Below are 18,826 nucleotides of genomic sequence, written 5' to 3' on the forward strand. Positions count from 1 at the left end.
TTTGCTTATCACTATTCCAATGCATGATTATATATTGATTTTGGCTTTTGGGTAATATGTTGACGAACGTATTTATGCAGTATTTTACTTTATTGGTGACACCGATCTGGATATTGCAGTAATGGAACTATATACACACTCATTAATTTATATATCCTTATGGTTTTGTTTTTATCTGCATTTTTTAACCCGAGTTAATACTGGTTAAAAAATAGAAAAGCTGATGATTAAGCTTAATATACGGGTGAGACTCCAACTTGGCTACTTCTCGGTTAGCAAAGGTCACGTGAGGCGTGGCACGTGACTGTATCCGCCAAATTTGGATTGGACAGCGTGTGTTGTTCTCCATCCCGTTTCCATGAACATCAAGTAGTAAACACACAAATAGAAGCAAAAGCCTCTACGAAGATGAATTTGAAAGACAGTGACGCAGTGGATAAGCATAAACGAAAGTCTTCTGAGGAGATGAAACAGGTTTGCTATTCACACAGAAACCCTGAAGTGTCTCGTCACAATACCAGAAATAAAAGAGTGTTATGAAGTTGTTTAAACATGCTGACATATGGCTACTATCATGTCTCTCATATTATAGCTTCTGTCTTCAGATGAATACACACATCGCGTTGGCTGTGGTGAGTAATAACATTTAGTGTCCATGTCTGGTGGAGTAGACCAGAGGCGATACTTTGACGGTTATGTACAGGGATATAAGTACTGAGTACGACAATAAAGTGTTGGTTTATTATTGCAGCTGTTCTACGACTGATTACTGTCTGTGCTGTTGTTCCAGAGGCTGTGCTTTCCCATGCGTCTAAACTGACTAGGAAAGAAGTGCAAATATATAACAAAGCCTTAAAGGAGCTGATCGTGGCTGTTTCTAACCCCCTAGACCAGTAAGTCTTGTAAATGTTACGAAAAGTGTGTGAAAAGGCACAACTACGAGAAGAAAACATACCATGATACAGATTTTACAAAGACAAAACATGTTTTCTTCAGATTTGAGTGTGGTTTCCATGGAAGTGATGAGCTGAAACGAGAACACATGCCCTGGCCCCTTGAAGAAACACAACATCTCTCTACAGAGACGGGTGCGTACGTGCTTGTGTAATTGTTTGCATTTGTGTGTGGGTGCTCATCGGACAGCTTGATTATGTAATTATGAACGCATAATACAGCTGACTATTTGATGTGACCGAAATACATCTAATCCTTCGCTCCATGATTCTCTCCCCAGATGTGACCCTGCCCTCTTGTGTGGATGGCAGCCAGGACTCTGAGCCCCAAGCAGGGAACACGCTGAATAGAAGTGCTGGGAGGCTCAAGTTGCTATCCAGCACATGCCAATCCTCCCCTTCTGATTTAGACAAAGTATGCCAAGAGATGATGACAATCAACGAACAGCTACAGGTGGGGATTAGCACTACTCTTCTTTGTGATTCTTCGTTTCTATCTTTGTCAAGTTTAATTTATTTGTGTAGGCCTTAATCACAGTTGCAGTCTCAAAGGGCTCCAAGGCAAAGACCTCAAAAGGCGTAATTCTTCCTAACCTCAATTCCCTCATTGGACCCTTAAGTTATACGTTAACAAAAGCTTAAGTGTTGGCTGTGTCTTCACATTAGAGGCCTATTCAATGTGTTAAAATAAAGTGTGTGTGTGTGTGTGTGTGTGTGGGTGTGTGTGTCTGTGTGTGTGTGTGAAGGCAGAGCGTGTGAATCATCAGGAGTGGGAGAGGGAGCTGATGGAGAGAGAGGGGAGGCTGGAGGAGAGAGAGAGGAGGCTGGAGGAGAGAGAGAGGAGGGTGGAGGAGAGAGAGAGGAGGGTGGAGGAGAGAGAGAGGAGGCTGGAGGAGAGAGAGAGGAGGGTGGAGGAGAGATCGGAGCCCCTGGGGAGGCTGAGCGGCATGGAGGAAGCGCTCAACTCCTGCATACTCTCTCTTCAGCAGGTAACGCACACACATACACACACACACACACATGTTCTCAGAGGCTTAATGATCTGTAATACCCTTCAGCCACTCGACATCAACCATGTCGATCATGGTTGAGCAATATTTATATACTTAGTGTGTTTACATATTTTGTGTGCCAGGCAGACTGTGACTAGAGGGATGGAGATGAATGTGAGTCTGTGAGAGAGGGAGGAGAAAAGAAGACAAGAATGGATTGTTAATTTGGCCTTTTTTTATGGGTGTAGTGGGTGGATTTATGCTTCATCTATTCCCCTTCACAATTTTGTTAATACAATGAAATGTAATCATGGCTAATTATTGAAAACATGAGCGTGATAGAGGGAGACGTGTGTGCATGCACACACATGTGCACGTCAGATGCGCGCGCACACACACACACACACACACACACGCACTCACACAGATCAGCTATCAACGATCTCCATCAATATTCAGTACCTCGTAATCCCAAATGATATAAACATATGGTAGAAAGTAGTTTCATATTGACATGTGTCTGCATTACCAGAGACACCAGCGGGAGGTGTTGAAGCTTCAGAAGCTTCTCAAAGAGAGAACGGGGGAGATCAAGAGAATGAGTTCCAGCTTCAACGTTATGAAGAAGCTAAACAACAGCATGAAGAAACAGGTGGGGACTGCTGCATGAATAAAGTCTCATTATGTCATTGTGGGATAAGATAGAGAGTATTTGGTGCTTGGCACGACCAGGACCACATGAGGGCAGTCTCATGCAAGCTGCTACATGTACAGTAATGGACCAAAACACTAACAGGAGATTCTGCCTTCTGCGTAAGGAATATAAAAGAATATCTTGCTGTTGCATTTTTTTAATGAAACAAAATAAAAACATAGTGTTAATTTTAGAATATTTTCTTTTTGTATGATACTATACACCTTTCACTCTGACTTTTACCACAGGTAATGGAACTCTGCGCAGAACACATCGTATTAGAGCGATATTCTTCTAAATAGTTTTGGAAGCTTCCATGAAAAATCAGGTTTAGTGAAAGTGATGTGATTCTTTGGCCCTCATCTCTTTTTCTCATATTTAGCTCAAGGAGCTTGGTGAGCACAATACCAAGTTGGAAAGTCATTACAAGAGGGTACAGGGTCGACTCGAGAACCTACAGGTAATACCACACCACACCTTATTGAGGTCGAAGGGTTCGTCAACCCAAATCCGTCATATGATCGTTAACATAGTTATGTATGGAATTTCATCCCTGTTAATCCCTGTATTGTAAAATAAGTCAGCAATTCCCAGCTATCAGTCCCAGTAAAATGGGAGTCAAATCCTATGTTTTGGCCGTCTCTGCCAACCAGTTTGTGAACATTCAACCCTGCTCCCTCTGCTTTTTGAAAGGCACAGAAAAGCGCCTTTTCCGATGCACTATGTCCTCATTACTAAGGGTCACCGGCGGTGAGGTCTGTCTGGATGTGTGGAGCTCCCTCTGAGCTGTGGTCAATGTTGATGTCCGTGTCCAAGAGAGTTAAGCTTCTCGGGCACTTCTATGTAATGCCACGGATATTTACATCTGCACCCAAGAGAGAGTTACAATCCTCAGATACTTATAGTAAAGTGTGGTGTATGTCATATAGTGCTCATTATAACAATCCTACACAACGACTACTTAAAAAGTACAACAAAATTTGGGTGAGCCATAACCGTGGAGATAACACGCCCCACTCCTTCCTAGAATCCTCAACCCAAAACGCATTGTATTAAATCTCATAGTGTCGAATTGAGCTGAAACAGGGGGTTCACTTACACTTTAAAGCCCGAGTGTGGTGGTCCCCAACACAGAGGGGTGACCCGACTTTGGGTCGCTGATCAGCATCTCGGGTCCTGGGAGATTGCTCACTTACAGATTATTTTATAATACATTTTTGAAAAACAATAAAATATTCCTGGGGACCCCGGCAAACAGATGTTGGGGGCGACGTCCATATTTCAATGTCTTTATGGTTCCCCCAGGGGGCAGTGTCTCTACTAGTTGGTCTCGATTAACAAGTGGATATTTATTTACTCATCGTCATTTGTTAATTGTGTGTTTCCTTAGCGAAAGTATGATCCTGGCATGGTCGAGAAGGCCCGGCTGAATGCGTGTGCGAAGGCGACCCAGTCTGGCGAGCCATCGAGACGGGAGAAAAGTGGCGCCTCTAGTAAACCAACAAACAAGGTATGTGTCTACTGGATGTTGAGCAGGCTGCCTTTAGCTCTGCTCCCCTGAGTTTATTATGCATGGACGTGTCTTAGTGAGGAACTCACAGCTATTTAAAACAGTGGGATTGGATGTAATTAGAGCTACTTGGACTCGTTTAGTTGGAACGTATTTGCACGGGTCATTTACTCTGGCCCAACCCACATGTGTACACATGTGTTTTTACACACACACACAGACACCCATACACAGTTTGCTGTGTGAGTTTGGGCTAGCTTGGCTGTTGATAACCGTAACCCTTGAAATAATCTTTAATTGGTTCCTGGATTTAGAAAGTCTGCCTTTATTATGTCCGTATGCAACGTGGTGACTCGTCTTGAATGAAGAAGTTTAGTATGAATCCAAAGTTTTGTCTAAAATAGTATGTTTTGATCTGATTCACCATTTTTTTTTTTTAAAAGTGGAACAAACTGGAAATATGATGCAAGTCTCACCATGTTCCTAATGGTTGATTGCATGAAAAGATATATACAAAAATATGTATTATTGATTTGTTTTTACTATTTTATTACTATGATAATAATATTTATTAAAATATATATCCCTTCTTTTTTTTTTTTACAATAGAATCAATTGAAGAAGATGACAAAATCAAAAGATTATATTGCCACCCATCTCATGGACTATGGTCTGTTTGACCTCCTCTTCCTCCTCCTCCACTCCTTTAGGGCCCCGTGAGGCCTTCCTCCCCTTCGCTCCTAGCCCTGCTTTTGGACTGGCTGCTGGAGACTCAGACCTTCTCTTTAGTAGCCCCACAGCATGAGACAGCCAGCGACCCCCCGTGTCTTCCCCCGCAAGTCCTGCTTACCGACCGATGCCTCCAGGTATCAGTTTGGCTTTTGTTGTTGTTTTTGTTTTGGTTAGTCGAATGAGGATATGAAGCTCGGAAATCCCCCGGTTGGCGTTTGAAAGATGCTAAATTATAGATGGCACCAGCCGGTCGGGGGCCGCGTGTGGGTGGGGGGCTTTTACATCCGAAGGCTTTAAGAGTTAGTGGTGGTGATGGTGAATGTAGTGAAGGTTAGTGCATCAGAATTGCATCACTCAAACAAAAGTCTTTCCTGCTCGTGGGCGGATCATCCTTAATAGTTCTATTGAGATGGTATTACCGTAATGCATTTTGTCCACATTGACTGGGACAGTTCCATTATAGCACAAAAACTAGGACGCACCTTATTTTAGGGGAACTTTTGTACTTCCTCCAATATTGATGGCGTGCTTTGATTGTTCAACCTCTCTCATCAGTCTGTTTGAATGAAAGAGTCTGCTGCTTGATAAATAACTGTAATATTGGCATGCACATCAATAGATAGTGGGGGATGGGGGGGTAGAAAGGTGAGTTCCTCCCGGAACTTGTCTGACCACATTATTAATGAGTGAATACACGTGGTGTGTATGCTCTCCGGTAATGATCCGGATGAGCCTCGATTCATCTGTTCTCTATGTTCTTTTTGCCCCAGATGTTACCTCTGTTGGCAGATCAACTCCAACGGACGTCCTTATCAGATCCTCCCCTGCTTCTCTGCGTCCTCCGCCTCGTCTACTGGGGTCTGAGACACCTGGACAGCAGCCCACAGGTGAGGATGGGTTTTTGTTGATCTCGAGGGGGGGAATGGTATCTGTTAAAGGAAGGCCACTGCCAAACTTCAGAAATGTAGAGATGTGGTGGAATTTAGAAAGCCCTTTGATATATTATGTCTACTGTGAATGTTTACACTTACTACTGCAAAGAAAGACACATACAAGTGCTTAAATACCAAGTGCTGGCTTTTATGTAAAGAGTAAAATGTTGGTTACCACTGATTTCATGCAAAACACAAAACTCCACTATCTGCACTATCTCATTTTGAAAAAAGCCATCAAAGTATATTTGTCATACAAGGATTTGTCTTTATTTTATAATCACATTACAAAACCTTGAATCAAACCACATGTTAAAAAAGAGAAAGAAATACAACAAACCCTTTTGTATCTGTTTGCATTTCATGTGGGGAATGCTAATTCATGCTAATCGGCATTATCCCATATTTCCTGGCTGGGAATTGGACAGAATCCACATATTAAAACATACTCACTTACTCTGTGTGGCTTTGGTTAGAAATGCATCCAGACAGACTGGCTTTGGTTGATCACGACCATGCAGGCCTGATATCTTCATCATCATCATCACTGGGAATAGGAATATGGCTAAGTTGAGTAGTGGGTCACTGGGAATCCTGCTACTGCCATCATTGGCGGTTTCTGAGCCTAAGCTCCATTCATAACAACAGCTCACTTTGTGGTCCTCTGTTAGCTAACCACTTGCCACACGCCATAACTTGGGTTTCCAAACCCCAAAGCCTGACATGGACCCCTAGTATGCAGTGTTTGTGTTTCTGGCCCCGTAGCATTGTAAGCTTCAATCAAATCAATTCCCAAGTCTGAAGACAAACACATAAATAGAGCAGGATGAATCCCAACTGTGAAGTCCTTCACCACTCGGAGGGAAGGTCAAACACCATAAGATGATTGAAGAGGATTATTTTCTCCAGAGCCTTTTAGCAGATCTTTTAAGTGTTGGTTTTATTGGCTCCATTACCCTTTATCCAAGTCTTTAAACAAGAGTTAAAAAATCAACATGTGTGCTTTATTTTTATGTTGGAATAAAAAAACGTCTGGCCTTGGTTGCCTTGGACAAATAAGGCTCCTAGTTTTATGATCCAATCGTTGCGTTTTTATTATGGCTGCACTTTAAGTCAACGCATTTAGCGCATCGCTTTTTGTATTCAAAATCAACTAACTATCAAACAATTTTTTTTTAAGCTATGACTGAGTCTCTTTCTCATTTAAGCATCCTGGACGTTCCTCAACATGCCCTCTCTTCTAAAACCTTTTCCTTTGGGCCTTGCTCAGCGCGGGGCCTTGTCCTCCACCCGGCGGCGAATAGGGGCGCAGGTTTCTGCACACCCGCCCACGGAGCACGACAGCGGAGACGGGGTCCTGCCTGGTTCCCGTGGCAACAGCGGCCCAGCTCACGGGGGGAGTGTGCTCTATCACAGCCCTTGTCCGCACACGCGTGTCCTCTCCGCCCTCATTGTTCTACACACCGTCACCCAAGGTAGGAGTCTCCCAATCATGGATCAGAACCATCTTGTCACTATATAAATGAGTACAGGCCTATGTCTCTGCTGTAATCTATAAAATAATAAGTTATAATTCTTTACTCTTATCTTACGACGGATGATTCCCCGCTTTGATATTTTTTGTTTTTGTTTTGTTTTTCAAAGACTCCACATTGAACTGAAACAACTCAACTCTTAAGCAGTTCAGCCAATAGACCCTTATCAAAGAGGCGACATTATGGGACAAACACAGGTGTCACTTATAACACTCATTCTGGATGTGTCTCCTTTTGTGTAGCAGGGCAATGTTGGTAGCCTAGTTAAGAGGGCTAGTAGCTCTGCCCAGGTACATAAAAGGAGCAGACCCAAAATTGGTGTGATGAGGGACACCAGTGTTTGTCCTCAACGACTCCTCTGTAAAGGTTCAAGGATAAAGGATAAAGGTTCTATTAGCACCCGCATTCGTTGTGGTTTGGTGGAGAGAATCGATTTGACGGCAATAACCAGCTGATTTTGTTTTAGAAATGCTCAGGTAAATCTCAACATACAGTTAACCTATTTAGATGGAACACTAAATAGGCTCATCAGGGCTCATCAGAAGTTCCGCAGTGAAATCAATTTCTTCCATGTCACCTCTGCTGTAATCAAGTTAGATTTTTGAGGTAATGGGGATGCAGGGTGAAAAAAGAACAAACCTGTCAGACTAGCCTCGTACCATGTGTGTTCATCGATCAATGACCGACATGCGCTCGAGAGGAAAGGTGTGTGTGTGTGTGTGTGTGTGTGTGTGTGTGTGTGTGTGTGCGTGTGCGTGTGCGTGTGCGTGTGCGTGTGCGTGCGTGTGTGTGTGTGTGTGTGTGTAAAAAAACGTTCAGATCCCATTCGGCTCCCTAGCTATACCACTGTAAACCTCAGATCCCTCCCTGATTATAGCTAGCACATTATGACACATCTCTGACAAGCGGACCCCCTTCCTCGCCTTCCCGGGGGCTCAGTGGTAACATCTCTAGAAAAGCCCTTTCATCCCCTCGCCCTAAAGCCGGCCTGGCTCACTATTCCCAGGCTGACGTCAAGCTGGATGGCGACAGTTCCCACGCCAATGACAGTGTTTTCCGTCATCTGTAATGGGTTGCTTTATATTTTTTTTATAGAGAGAGACGCAACTCATCTAACAATACTAATGTGCTTTTATCCAATGTAAAAACACTCGCATCTGGGCAACTGGGTTCCAAGAAGAACGCTGTTGAGATGATCTGAGATGAGTGGTGAGGTGCTGCAGTGCTCGGATGATGTATCGAGTGCAGGCCAGGCGATGTGGCTCCCAGGGTTTGTGGAGGAACAGATTTGTGAGCTGACAACAGTACAGACAATGTTGGGAACCAAAGGGAAAATATACCATGTTTACCAATTCACGCAAATACGTGCATGTGATCAATCGAGATGAAAGTCTCCCCACTATTGCACTCCCAAGGCACCGGCACTAATACACTATGGATGTGTAAGTCTCCCCCAATTCCCAACCAAAGCCTTCTTTGTGTACACTAAGGGTCTGCCTCGTCCCTTCCCTGCAGCTGACCTGCTGGCCCAGGCACTGGGCAGCCTCCGCAGCCAGCTGAGGAGCGAGGGAAGCCGGGGTCTGTTCCTGCAGTACGGAGGCGTGGGGGTCCTGCTTCGTCTCCTGGGGGCCAGCAGCAGAGGAGGCCTGCATGGGCCCGTAGATATCCTGATGCAGCTGTCCGCACCGTCCCGTGAGTCTATGCACACACAGCCCCATCAGTACAGCTCGAGTACTGCCTCATCAAGCCAGATGCTAACCTGGAAGTGTTTTCCTCAGAACTGTAGAGTTATAATCCAATCATTTAGCTTCATTATAGATATTTATGTGGCCCCGAGGTTTTACAACTTTATTTATCAGCAACAATCAACATATTTATAGCATACACTATGAAACAAATAGTAGTATATTACGTCGTAATTATAGCAATTAAAGATTTTGCTCTCTATATATATATAAAATACTTTCAATTTGCACTCATTAAAGTGTTTGAGCTCATCCAAAATCAGTGTCCATCAGAATGTACTTGGCTTCATTAACATGTTAATCCATGTTAATCTCTTTTTTGACAATGGTAGCATGTTAAAACAAAAAAATTTCATCACCTCCGACTTTTGGCTGATAAAATAATTTGCAGATACTTATTTTGTGCATGGTTCTACTGTGGACTGTTTTAGTGCTCAGTTTTGTACCTTTTCCACAACATGTTTTACAACCTGTACAAGGTTGTTAATCTTCAGCTACTGCCTATATAATATATATGCGGCAGCACCACAGACGTATAAAGTCTCTACTAGCAGCAGCTAAGGTAATCCATATTAAATCATAAACTTGTGGCCGTTTCCAATGCCAACCTGATATCTACAGTTCTTTTGATTGTGGTATTTTTCTACATTTCATGTACAGTAGGGCTCCAATGATTAGTCAATCAACAGACATGTGTATAATTTTTAATAATGGATTAATCTTTGAGTAATTTATTTCCAGTCAAGTAAAAGAATTGCTTCAGACACTCTGAGACTTTAGGTTCATGGATCATTATATAATTAACGTAAGGAAATCATTCAGTTTGTCTTGCTGCTTGTCAGATAAAGCAATTTGAGTCAAATGTTCGGACTCAACTTGGATGGGCATTTACCAATATTTCTGACATTTTATAGACCAAATGATGATCTAAAATAAGAATGAATGATTAATAAACGAGGAAAATCATTATTAGTCACAGCCCTGATGGTCAATGCAATAATGCCATTCAGGATTGTTCTCCAACACCACCACAATACGGTACTACTGTACAGGTATCTGAGTAAACACGCTTGAGCTACCTCTCAGACTGTGGCACAGAGCAGACACCCGGGCTCCCTGGGGGGGGGGGGAGTGTTTGAGAGGGGGCGCACAGGCCAAGTGAGTTCATTGGCACGCAAGACCTTGAGTGTCATGAAGCACGCCGCTGGGGCTCATTTAAAGCCCATAAAAATAAACGCTATAATGAACTTGCAGCCGTATGGAAAGTGGGTCCTGGCCAGAGTGCACTGGCAGCTTTTCTATCAACAGGGTTTATGGACCGTGGTTTTATTATCACAATTCATGTGGTGCGCGGGCCAGCAACCCATTGGGTTCTCAATACGGCCACATGTGCAGAAGTGACGGCCCAAGCCAGCTCTCAGTCCACCAGAGAGAGGTCACCACTGTCCAGATGAAGGATGTCTAGGTCTGTCTTTGGGTAAATCCTGAGCCCTATGCGAGTCAGCATCTTGCCGATTTACTCGTTCAGAAGTTCACACGGGAATGTCGTTTCATTCAACAATAAAATCAAATATGGGCATACTTCCTGTACCTTGCAAATAATGATGGCCCATTAAACACATGGTGGGAACAATGACCATGTGTTCAATTGTTCAGGTGTTGCCCCTTCTGGCAGATTTTTCACATACAGCCCCAAACACAGCTCTGCTCACTGTCCACCTCCACCCTCCACTATTTCTCTGTTCTCTGGGTTGTAAATCAAAACTTGTGGAAGGCCAGCCGTGCTGCACCTTCTCCACCCTTTCCCATCAAGGGTTAAACCCTGGTTGGAGGCCCCGATACGAAGAGGTACAAATCGCTGGGGGAACAAATGAACGTATCCGGGCAGTGTCCAGATTTGGAATCTTGACAGGAGGTCTGTGCTACCTACAAAGCCCCCGTCATCTGCATTTGTCTTGGAACATGTGTCCGAAAAGGGCAACACACATGGAGGTTGTGACAAGCAAGCAGCAGATCCAGGCCCTGAACAATTCTTTGTTGACTCCAGATCCACTATTTTTTCCATAAACAGCCGGGGGGCCACGCGAACGGGTCTGTGAAGTGGGATACGGTCTTACAGGAAGCCTTGGCTCTCATTAAACCATCATTGTCTGGGATTGGTATGAGTTTTACAATCTCAGGTCATTGATGGGGGGGCTGTTGACGGAATTCACGATTTCACCAATCGATGACCTCTGACGGTCAAGAGTTTTCCACTGAACGCGATCAAAGGATTCCTTCTCACGTCGTTGGAATGAACAGCAACTCAAAGAGAGGAGATATTAGCGCAAGACAGATGGTGACCTACCCAATCAGATTCCTTGACTGTGAAACCGTACAAGGGGTTATATTGTATTATTATATTGTATTATTAATGGATTGACTAGATGTTAGATCACATTCATATTGACTGTTTTCTGACTGAGCAGAAACTTCTGTGCAAAGGTGACAGTGATTTCGGATACAGGTTATTGAGGAAGTAGGGGTTATGCCTAATTCCCAAGGATGCTCAGGTAGGCTGCAGACATGTGGGAATCAAACCCAGAACCTTTTAGAAGAAAAATCGAATCACTTCTTAGCTCATTCCTTAAAACTATTCATGTTTGGTTATATATGTTGGTGATTCACACAAGCAGGGCAGCTGCCATTCAAATCATACCAACATTTCAAGATATTTAAGAGATCCTTCTTTGAGAACTAGTTGAAGCAGGAATGAAACTTTAGCAAAAACAAAGTTGATCATGACAAGGAGCAGCTTTGTGTGTGTGTGTGTGTGTGTGTGTGTGTGATTGTGTGTGTCTTTGGGGGGATGGAGTTCACTTCAGAAGGCAGCACATTTGCTTTTATTGACTGAAAGAATGTGATACGTCTGCCATCTGTGTGCCTTTTTTATTTGTTGGGTCTGTTTCATCTCCTTTAGGGATAGTGTGTGATCCCTATTAGTTTAAGAAGGCCAGTTTTAATGTTGACAATATGGAGACATATTCAAGCTAAGTTATCAAAGAGTGGCTTTGACCAGCATCCATAACATTTTGTGTGTGTGTGTCGGTGTGTGTGTTTTGGAGAGGTATAAGATCAGAACCATTATTCATATTTTAACGACCAAATAAACAAATATGCAGAAATGCCGGTGTCCATCAATCACAATGCAGCTTTATTACATTATTTGCACAGCATCATCTCACATGCATTCATCTCACGATCAGAAGAGAGAATGCAGAGATGCAGAACACAGACCGAGAAGTATTCAGACTCCATAATAAATTGACACACCGATAAGCAGTACCCACAATATATATATATATATATATATATATATATATATATATATATATATATTTTTTTTTTAATTGCCTTTGGTTTTCAGACCAAATGTTCCTCCTGTTTTATATAAACGGTGGTTGTAGATGAGGTCTCACCAGTGGAGCGCTACTGAGATAGAGGGCAGGAAGTGCATAAATTTTACATTTTGAGGTAATTTCTTGGAGGTTGATGGTGTGTTCAAGCCTAATTGTTAAATGATATGATGCTGTCGAGCAAGGTTAATAAGGATGTTTTTCTGGTTGATACAACACATCCTAAGCATTGTGATTTGGGAGCTTTTTCACTGAAAACTTAAAGCATCACCATGTCAAAATCTAGATTTAGTCCTTTTAGTTTTTTGATCCCAAACGTTAACCAAACCGAACAGGAAAAGTGATATGACTCCAGGCTTTTGAAGGCTTTCATCTTTGTTGTAATACGAGGTCTGCAGTACAAGGTAATTTACTGTCTACTGATGATGGCGAGTAATTTGTGTGATATTGTGTGATAAATCATACTGGTTTTAACTAAATGGATAGATTTCCGACTATTTGGGCCCACACCATTTACAGAAACAGTACTACTGCTTGGCGTTCTCCATTTCACTTCCTGCCCTCCATCTGAAGAGTCCACTCATGGATAAATGCTGCCTCATTTCTGTGTATATCAGACCAACTATGAAGCTATGAAATCCAATGCTCTCTGCAGACCCCTGTGATCAAATACATCCTTTACACAAGTGTCATCGCTCGTAAGGTGTTGTTCATAACACTGATTATGGCTCTGCTGGGAGTGAATAGGGAAAGGCCTACAACCTTGCCTTTGTAATTCACCCTGTTCCTTTTTGATACTTCAAAAAGCCTTCCAAACCACTTGCAGGTCCTGCTGGAAACCCTAAACATGCCCTCTAATAGAGAAAATACCAGATTTATTTACCTTCGTGACTTTGGCGTCTGAATTACGGGTAGTAGACTAAACTACTGAAGATAACAGAACAGTGCTGGTGCTTTGGCACACATGAGTGAAACACCTGCCTACCTACTCAATGCTAAGGTTGGGGGGCAACATCTGTGTTTACCCTGCCATGACAGCTCTGTGAGAAGGCTCGAATGTGTGTTATCTTCACCCGAACTCTAGGCCTCATCCATTGTTTAAATATGTGGACCATGTGTGTACCGTAAAGGCTTCCTGGATCCCTTCCTGGAGGCTTGCAGCTGTGCTGACTTCTTCTCGACCATCTCCAAGCTCCTTCAGCAGCCTCCTCTTGATCTTGGTCTGCTAGAGAAGCTGTCCATCCTGCTTCAGAAGTTGTCAAACATCAGGTGAGTTGTAGAGCTCTTTGTCTTTGTAATGTACTCCTAGCGTGCCTGGTTCCTGCCCATGAATCCCACACCGTTTTTTATTTGGTGGTACTGCGGCTTGGAGTGAGATTACACTTAGACAATCAGCGTCTTGTAGGAGCTTAAAAGATATATGCTGCTAGCATCCATGGAAGTTCTCCTTTAAGGTGTTTTTATTTTTTATTTAATGGATTCTGCTATTGAGGCCTTTTTGAGAAAATGTCCGGATATATCGGCAAAAAAATCAACAGCAAAGAGCATCGTCACTTGTGGAATTATTATCTGCCTTTTGATTGGTTGAATCTTGAAGCAACCCAGCCCATTCTGTGGCTCAGACACAAGGGACTTCAGACTGAATTATAGATTGAGATGAAATAGAAATTCAGGATGATTATCCGGCTAAATCATAGCAGCCTTTCAGACCATGAACACGAGAAGCCACCCACTCCACGGACATTCTTTAAAAGCTTGCACATCGGAACGTAATTCAATCTATTCAAGCGTTTCTCTCCGTCTTTATGGTCCTCGCTCAGGAGGAACCGTCGACTGTTTGAGCGCTCCTGCCTGTGCCTCCTGCTGCAGGAGATGCAGCGCACCACCGACCCGTCCTGCAGCTTCCTCCGCCTCAACCTGGGCTCCATACTGCTCAACCTCACGTGAGACGGCCCGTGAGCCACCGCTGAGGCAGTGTCGTCCACTCCCATCCCTTGCACTCTCAAGGCTACAATAGGCAGCGCTGTTAACCGTGATGTACTTGTCACATCGACAAACCAACCGTATTTATTAGATCATACTTTTTTACGATTTTTTTGAATAGCATTATTTTCATTGTAGTTAGTTTTAATGATTCGGTACGAAACAGACTGATCCGGTGCCTTTGTTAGGTTTCAAACAAATACAAAGGCCTGAGCATTTAGCTCAGGGTTAATGGGCATCTCGTGGGCTTCAGAGACGCACATTACGGCTGTAAACGCAAACTAAAAGAACTGGATGACTCTATGGATGGACCATGTTGTGGTTGTTAGCGTCCATGTGGTTCACGTTAGCTGGGCTTTTTCATTTGTTTTCGATTGTCCTCACTCAGTATGTGGGTGGGAGTGTTGGTCTCAGGAAAAGGCCTTACTTGTTAGGAGGACACCCAAGGATCAAACCCATCAGGGCTGATTTTGAATAGTCGGACAAAAGACTCCCGGGAGAGTGCTCCAGTTACCGGTGCAGAACGGCATGAAGAACTAACTTCCGAGCCTGGTTCTGAGTGTTCTGTAGGGATCTGTCCACCGCATCTTGTAGCTCTTTTTCAAAATCTCACAAGGAGAGGGTTAAGAAGACTATGTGAACTTAGCTTCCCACAGTTTAATTTGGTTCCGCCTTCGACAACCTGTCATGTACATTGAGGTTGCTTGATCATTTGGACTTGGGTCATTTGGGTAATTGACGGGTTTAGAAAGTTTGATATCGTAATTATTCATGGTAGCTGGAAATGATAACTAAACAATGAAGAAATCTCAGATGCCTTTGTGTCGCTAAAACTGGCCTTTTGAACCATCAAAGTTAATAGAAACTTGGTTGCCATCCGATCTAAAGGAAGACGACAGACAAATATGGTTTGTTTTATCTCCAAATTATCTTTTATTTGCTTGTAATTCCAAACGGTGTACAGAAGTAACTGAGCCTCATTTGAATACTTAGCGTTGTTGGCTGAAGCATGCTAACATCTTCCACAGGTTTGTTAACTGACTAAGTTCGGTAAAAAAGAGAATAACTAACTTTTATAATTTTTTCATAAGCAAATGAATAAATCAATTTAAAACATGTTTCACCTTGTTTTGTCAATTACTGCATTTATGCATGAGCTTTATTTGATTCATTGTTTTGAAACAAAAATGTTTATTTGCTCTGGTTTGAAAAAAGGGTTATTTCGCACAACTGGAAACAGCCTGCATATCCAACAACCATACAACAGGATTTATAATAACCCACTAAACACACATTTAACCTAACTTGCCGGATTATAATGTCTTCTACATTTGGATGATGAACATTTATGAGGGAAAGACTATCAAGAATCCCAAAATAATTGTGGGATTATAAAAGGCCCGCAACATTGCCTTTGTTATTTCCTTTGTACCCTTTTTATGTTAAAAAAAAACAACTTCCAAGCCACTTGCATGTCCGGTGGAAACCCCAAACAGGCCCTCTAATAAAGTAAATACAGATTTATTTACTTTCTTGACTTTGACGTCTGGCCTGCAGTGAATGGCGTTTCTGCTCTGCGTTAAGTAACGCACTGATCCTGCCCTGCCCCGCGTCTGCACAGCATCACTCCACTGCTGGGATTGTACCCTTCTCTGGATTTACGTGGAGGGCTTTTTGCAGTGGACCAGAAACTCTGGACATTTTGGGAAAGACTGGTTTTCCTCCCCATCCCCTCCCACCACATGCTCCAGTCTAGCTGGTAGAGCTCATTAAAATCGTATTAAAGCAATGGTTTGTAGCTGTGTGTGTGTGTGTGTGTGTGTGTGTGATTGTGAAATTGGCTGTGTTCACTTTAGCCAGACCCCTCAGATTATTATTTTTCTGAAACATTATACATATTTATATCATCATCGATCATCCACATCAGCAATTTATGTGATGCAAAATTGAAGGCAAGGTATAAAGTTGCAGATAGATGCCATGGGTGTACGTCTGGTGTGCAAACATCCAAGCTAAGTGTTTGGTTTCAAAAGGGTTTGGTCATTAGAGTCCTAAGTGATTAATTGCTCAACATGATATAATTGCAAACCTCAAGATTGTAAACTTAGGTTTAATTATAAACTTCATTATTCCATTCTGCCTTGTTCAGTCCTTTTCTTCCAGCGAGGATCAGGTTTATCAGCCTAATTCTGATGTTACAAACACAAGTTTTGGTGGATTTTAAGATTTCCCTCCACTATGGTAACAATTTTGAAGCAGAACGGAAATGGCTGTTATTGATACCTAATTAAACACCCACACATTTTCATGCTGAGGAAATAAACAAAATACAGCTTCCAACGACAAAGGAAGCAAACATCATCAGAAGCACCTCACACATGCTTTAATCCGTAAAGTCCTGGTGAGCTGAGTCCTGGTGAACACAATGCATATTGGCATATGCCAATATGCATTGTGTTTCTAACTTTTCTCACTTCTAACTTTTCTCGCCAAGACCACTGCTTCAGATCACTGAATAGCAGAGGCAAAACAACGTATTTTATCAGTGAGAAAAACGTATTCAAGTCGACATCATTTTATATTCTAATCAATTATTTATCCAAAAAAAATCTATATTTTTAATTGCTCTCAAAACTCTAGTTGGAGTTGCAATCCTGTAAGTATATTTGACCTTGGTCTGACTGCTGCTCGTACAGTCAAATACGTTTGTACAGGTGCAGAGGAAGGCTGCTGTGTGTGTGTGGGGTCGTGTCTGTCTATGTCTGTCTGTCTGTCTGTGTATATCGGTGTCTTTGTCTGCCTGTATCTCTGTCTTTATTTGTGCTTATTTCTGTCTGTCTGTCTCTGTGTGTGCGTCGGGGTCTGTCTGTCAATGTTGGTGTGTCAATGTCTGTGTGTCTCTGTCTACCTGTGTGTCTGTGTGTGTGTATTTCTGTCCGTCTGTCTCTGTGTCTTTGTGTGTGTGTGTGTGCGTGTGTGTGTGTGTGTGTGTGTGTGTGTGTGTCTGTGTTTGTGCCTGCATGAGAGGCTGTAAAGGTGTAAGAGGTAGTCGAGTGTCAAACGGGTGTCAGCTATTAGGTTTAATTAGCCGCACCGTTAGCCTGAGTGTGGGAGCCAGGCAGGAGGGCACTCCTTGCCCGGAGGTCTCTGCTCCTCACTATCGTTTCATCTCAGTCATCAACAGTATGCCAAGTCAAGCACTTAAGACTCAAATAATGGACCCTGAGGTCACACACACACACACACACACACACACCGTCTCCCACTTTCACTCTGCATGTGTGTTTGTGTGGGTGTGTGGGTGTAGCTGCATCGCCCTGTGAACAGAGGCTCCATTTAAGAAGGATTATCTGAGGCAGAGGTGAGTGTCTGTGTAACCTAATGAGAGAGAGAGAGAGAGAGAGAGAGAGAGGCATCAGCCGAGTCGTGCCCCAGAGCTGCATGGCAACCACCTCACTCGCCTGACAGACCTTTTCTCTCCAGGACTTAAGATCCCATGCCAGCACACACAGATACAGCTAACCTTGGCAATCTTGGCGCACACACACAGACACACACATGAAAGGTGAGAGTGCTATGCAGAGTACCGATTACCCTTGTGACAACCGCTTTTTGAAATGCCTGATGTCATGCTGTTTGGGGTGAATAGGGGTTTGAGGTGAGGAATAGGACAATACAATGGGGTAATTCTGCAAGGGCTCAGACAGTATACTGTACAATCATGTGGAGGGTGCCACACAGTCTAGTGGCTAGGGGTGTCGCATCTGGGTTTGGACCCGCGGGTTTGAGCCTGCGGGTTTGAGCCCCCACCCACCCGTGAGCAAAAGAAAATACCTGCTCCAGAATCGCTTTGATCTGATTTCCCCATAGGTCATCTTAAACACCGCCGTCTCCTCAAAGACTCCATGAGAAATCGTTAATCTACAGGAGCAGGTCAAGTGCTCAAGTGTGCACAAAGAATTGGCCGACAGCAATCAAACACATGAAATGAAATGGGAAGATGGGATTATTAAATTGAAAGTCAAGGAGAACACGTGTAATGGTGTTGGCAAGATGTGTCCTCTGCCAGCTCTGGTAACACGAGCGCTGTCTGTCACATTTGAAGGACAAATACGTTCTTCTTCAATTAGGACTTTTACAACGTTCGCTGGGTTATTGAACCAGAGGAATGTGGCTTCAAGGGGCAGGTCAGAGGCTTCTTTCACTTTGACATTGGTAGTATGAGGTCATGAAACGTGGCCATTTGGGTGATTTTTGATTGGGTGAACTCCTTGGTTATGTTTTATCATTATTGACAGTCAATACAATTATAGTGATTTTTTAAAACTGTTAAGAGTAAAGGGTGACGTAAATGG

General features: G+C 43.1%; 1 protein-coding gene across 1 annotated transcript; it reads left to right on the forward strand.

The window, feature by feature from the left end:
- Positions 1-408: 408 nt before the first annotated feature.
- On the forward strand, positions 409-15,440 carry ccdc138 (coiled-coil domain containing 138; the record flags this gene model as incomplete). The annotated part of the gene is made up of 16 exons (XM_079733822.1): positions 409-474; positions 593-632; positions 752-893; positions 997-1,088; positions 1,235-1,407; positions 1,700-1,756; positions 1,832-1,942; positions 2,478-2,597; positions 3,022-3,099; positions 4,030-4,149; positions 4,860-5,015; positions 5,652-5,768; positions 7,084-7,288; positions 8,864-9,040; positions 13,619-13,757; positions 14,309-15,440. The coding sequence occupies 16 exons, from the start codon at positions 409-411 to the stop codon at positions 14,433-14,435; spliced, it is 1,920 nt and encodes a 639-aa protein (XP_079589948.1). The 3' UTR covers positions 14,436-15,440.
- Positions 15,441-18,826: the final 3,386 nt, after the last annotated feature.

The sequence above is a fragment of the Pollachius pollachius genome, assembly GCF_949987615.1.
Source record: "Pollachius pollachius genome assembly, chromosome: 3".
Classification (NCBI taxonomy): Eukaryota; Metazoa; Chordata; class Actinopteri; order Gadiformes; family Gadidae; genus Pollachius; species Pollachius pollachius.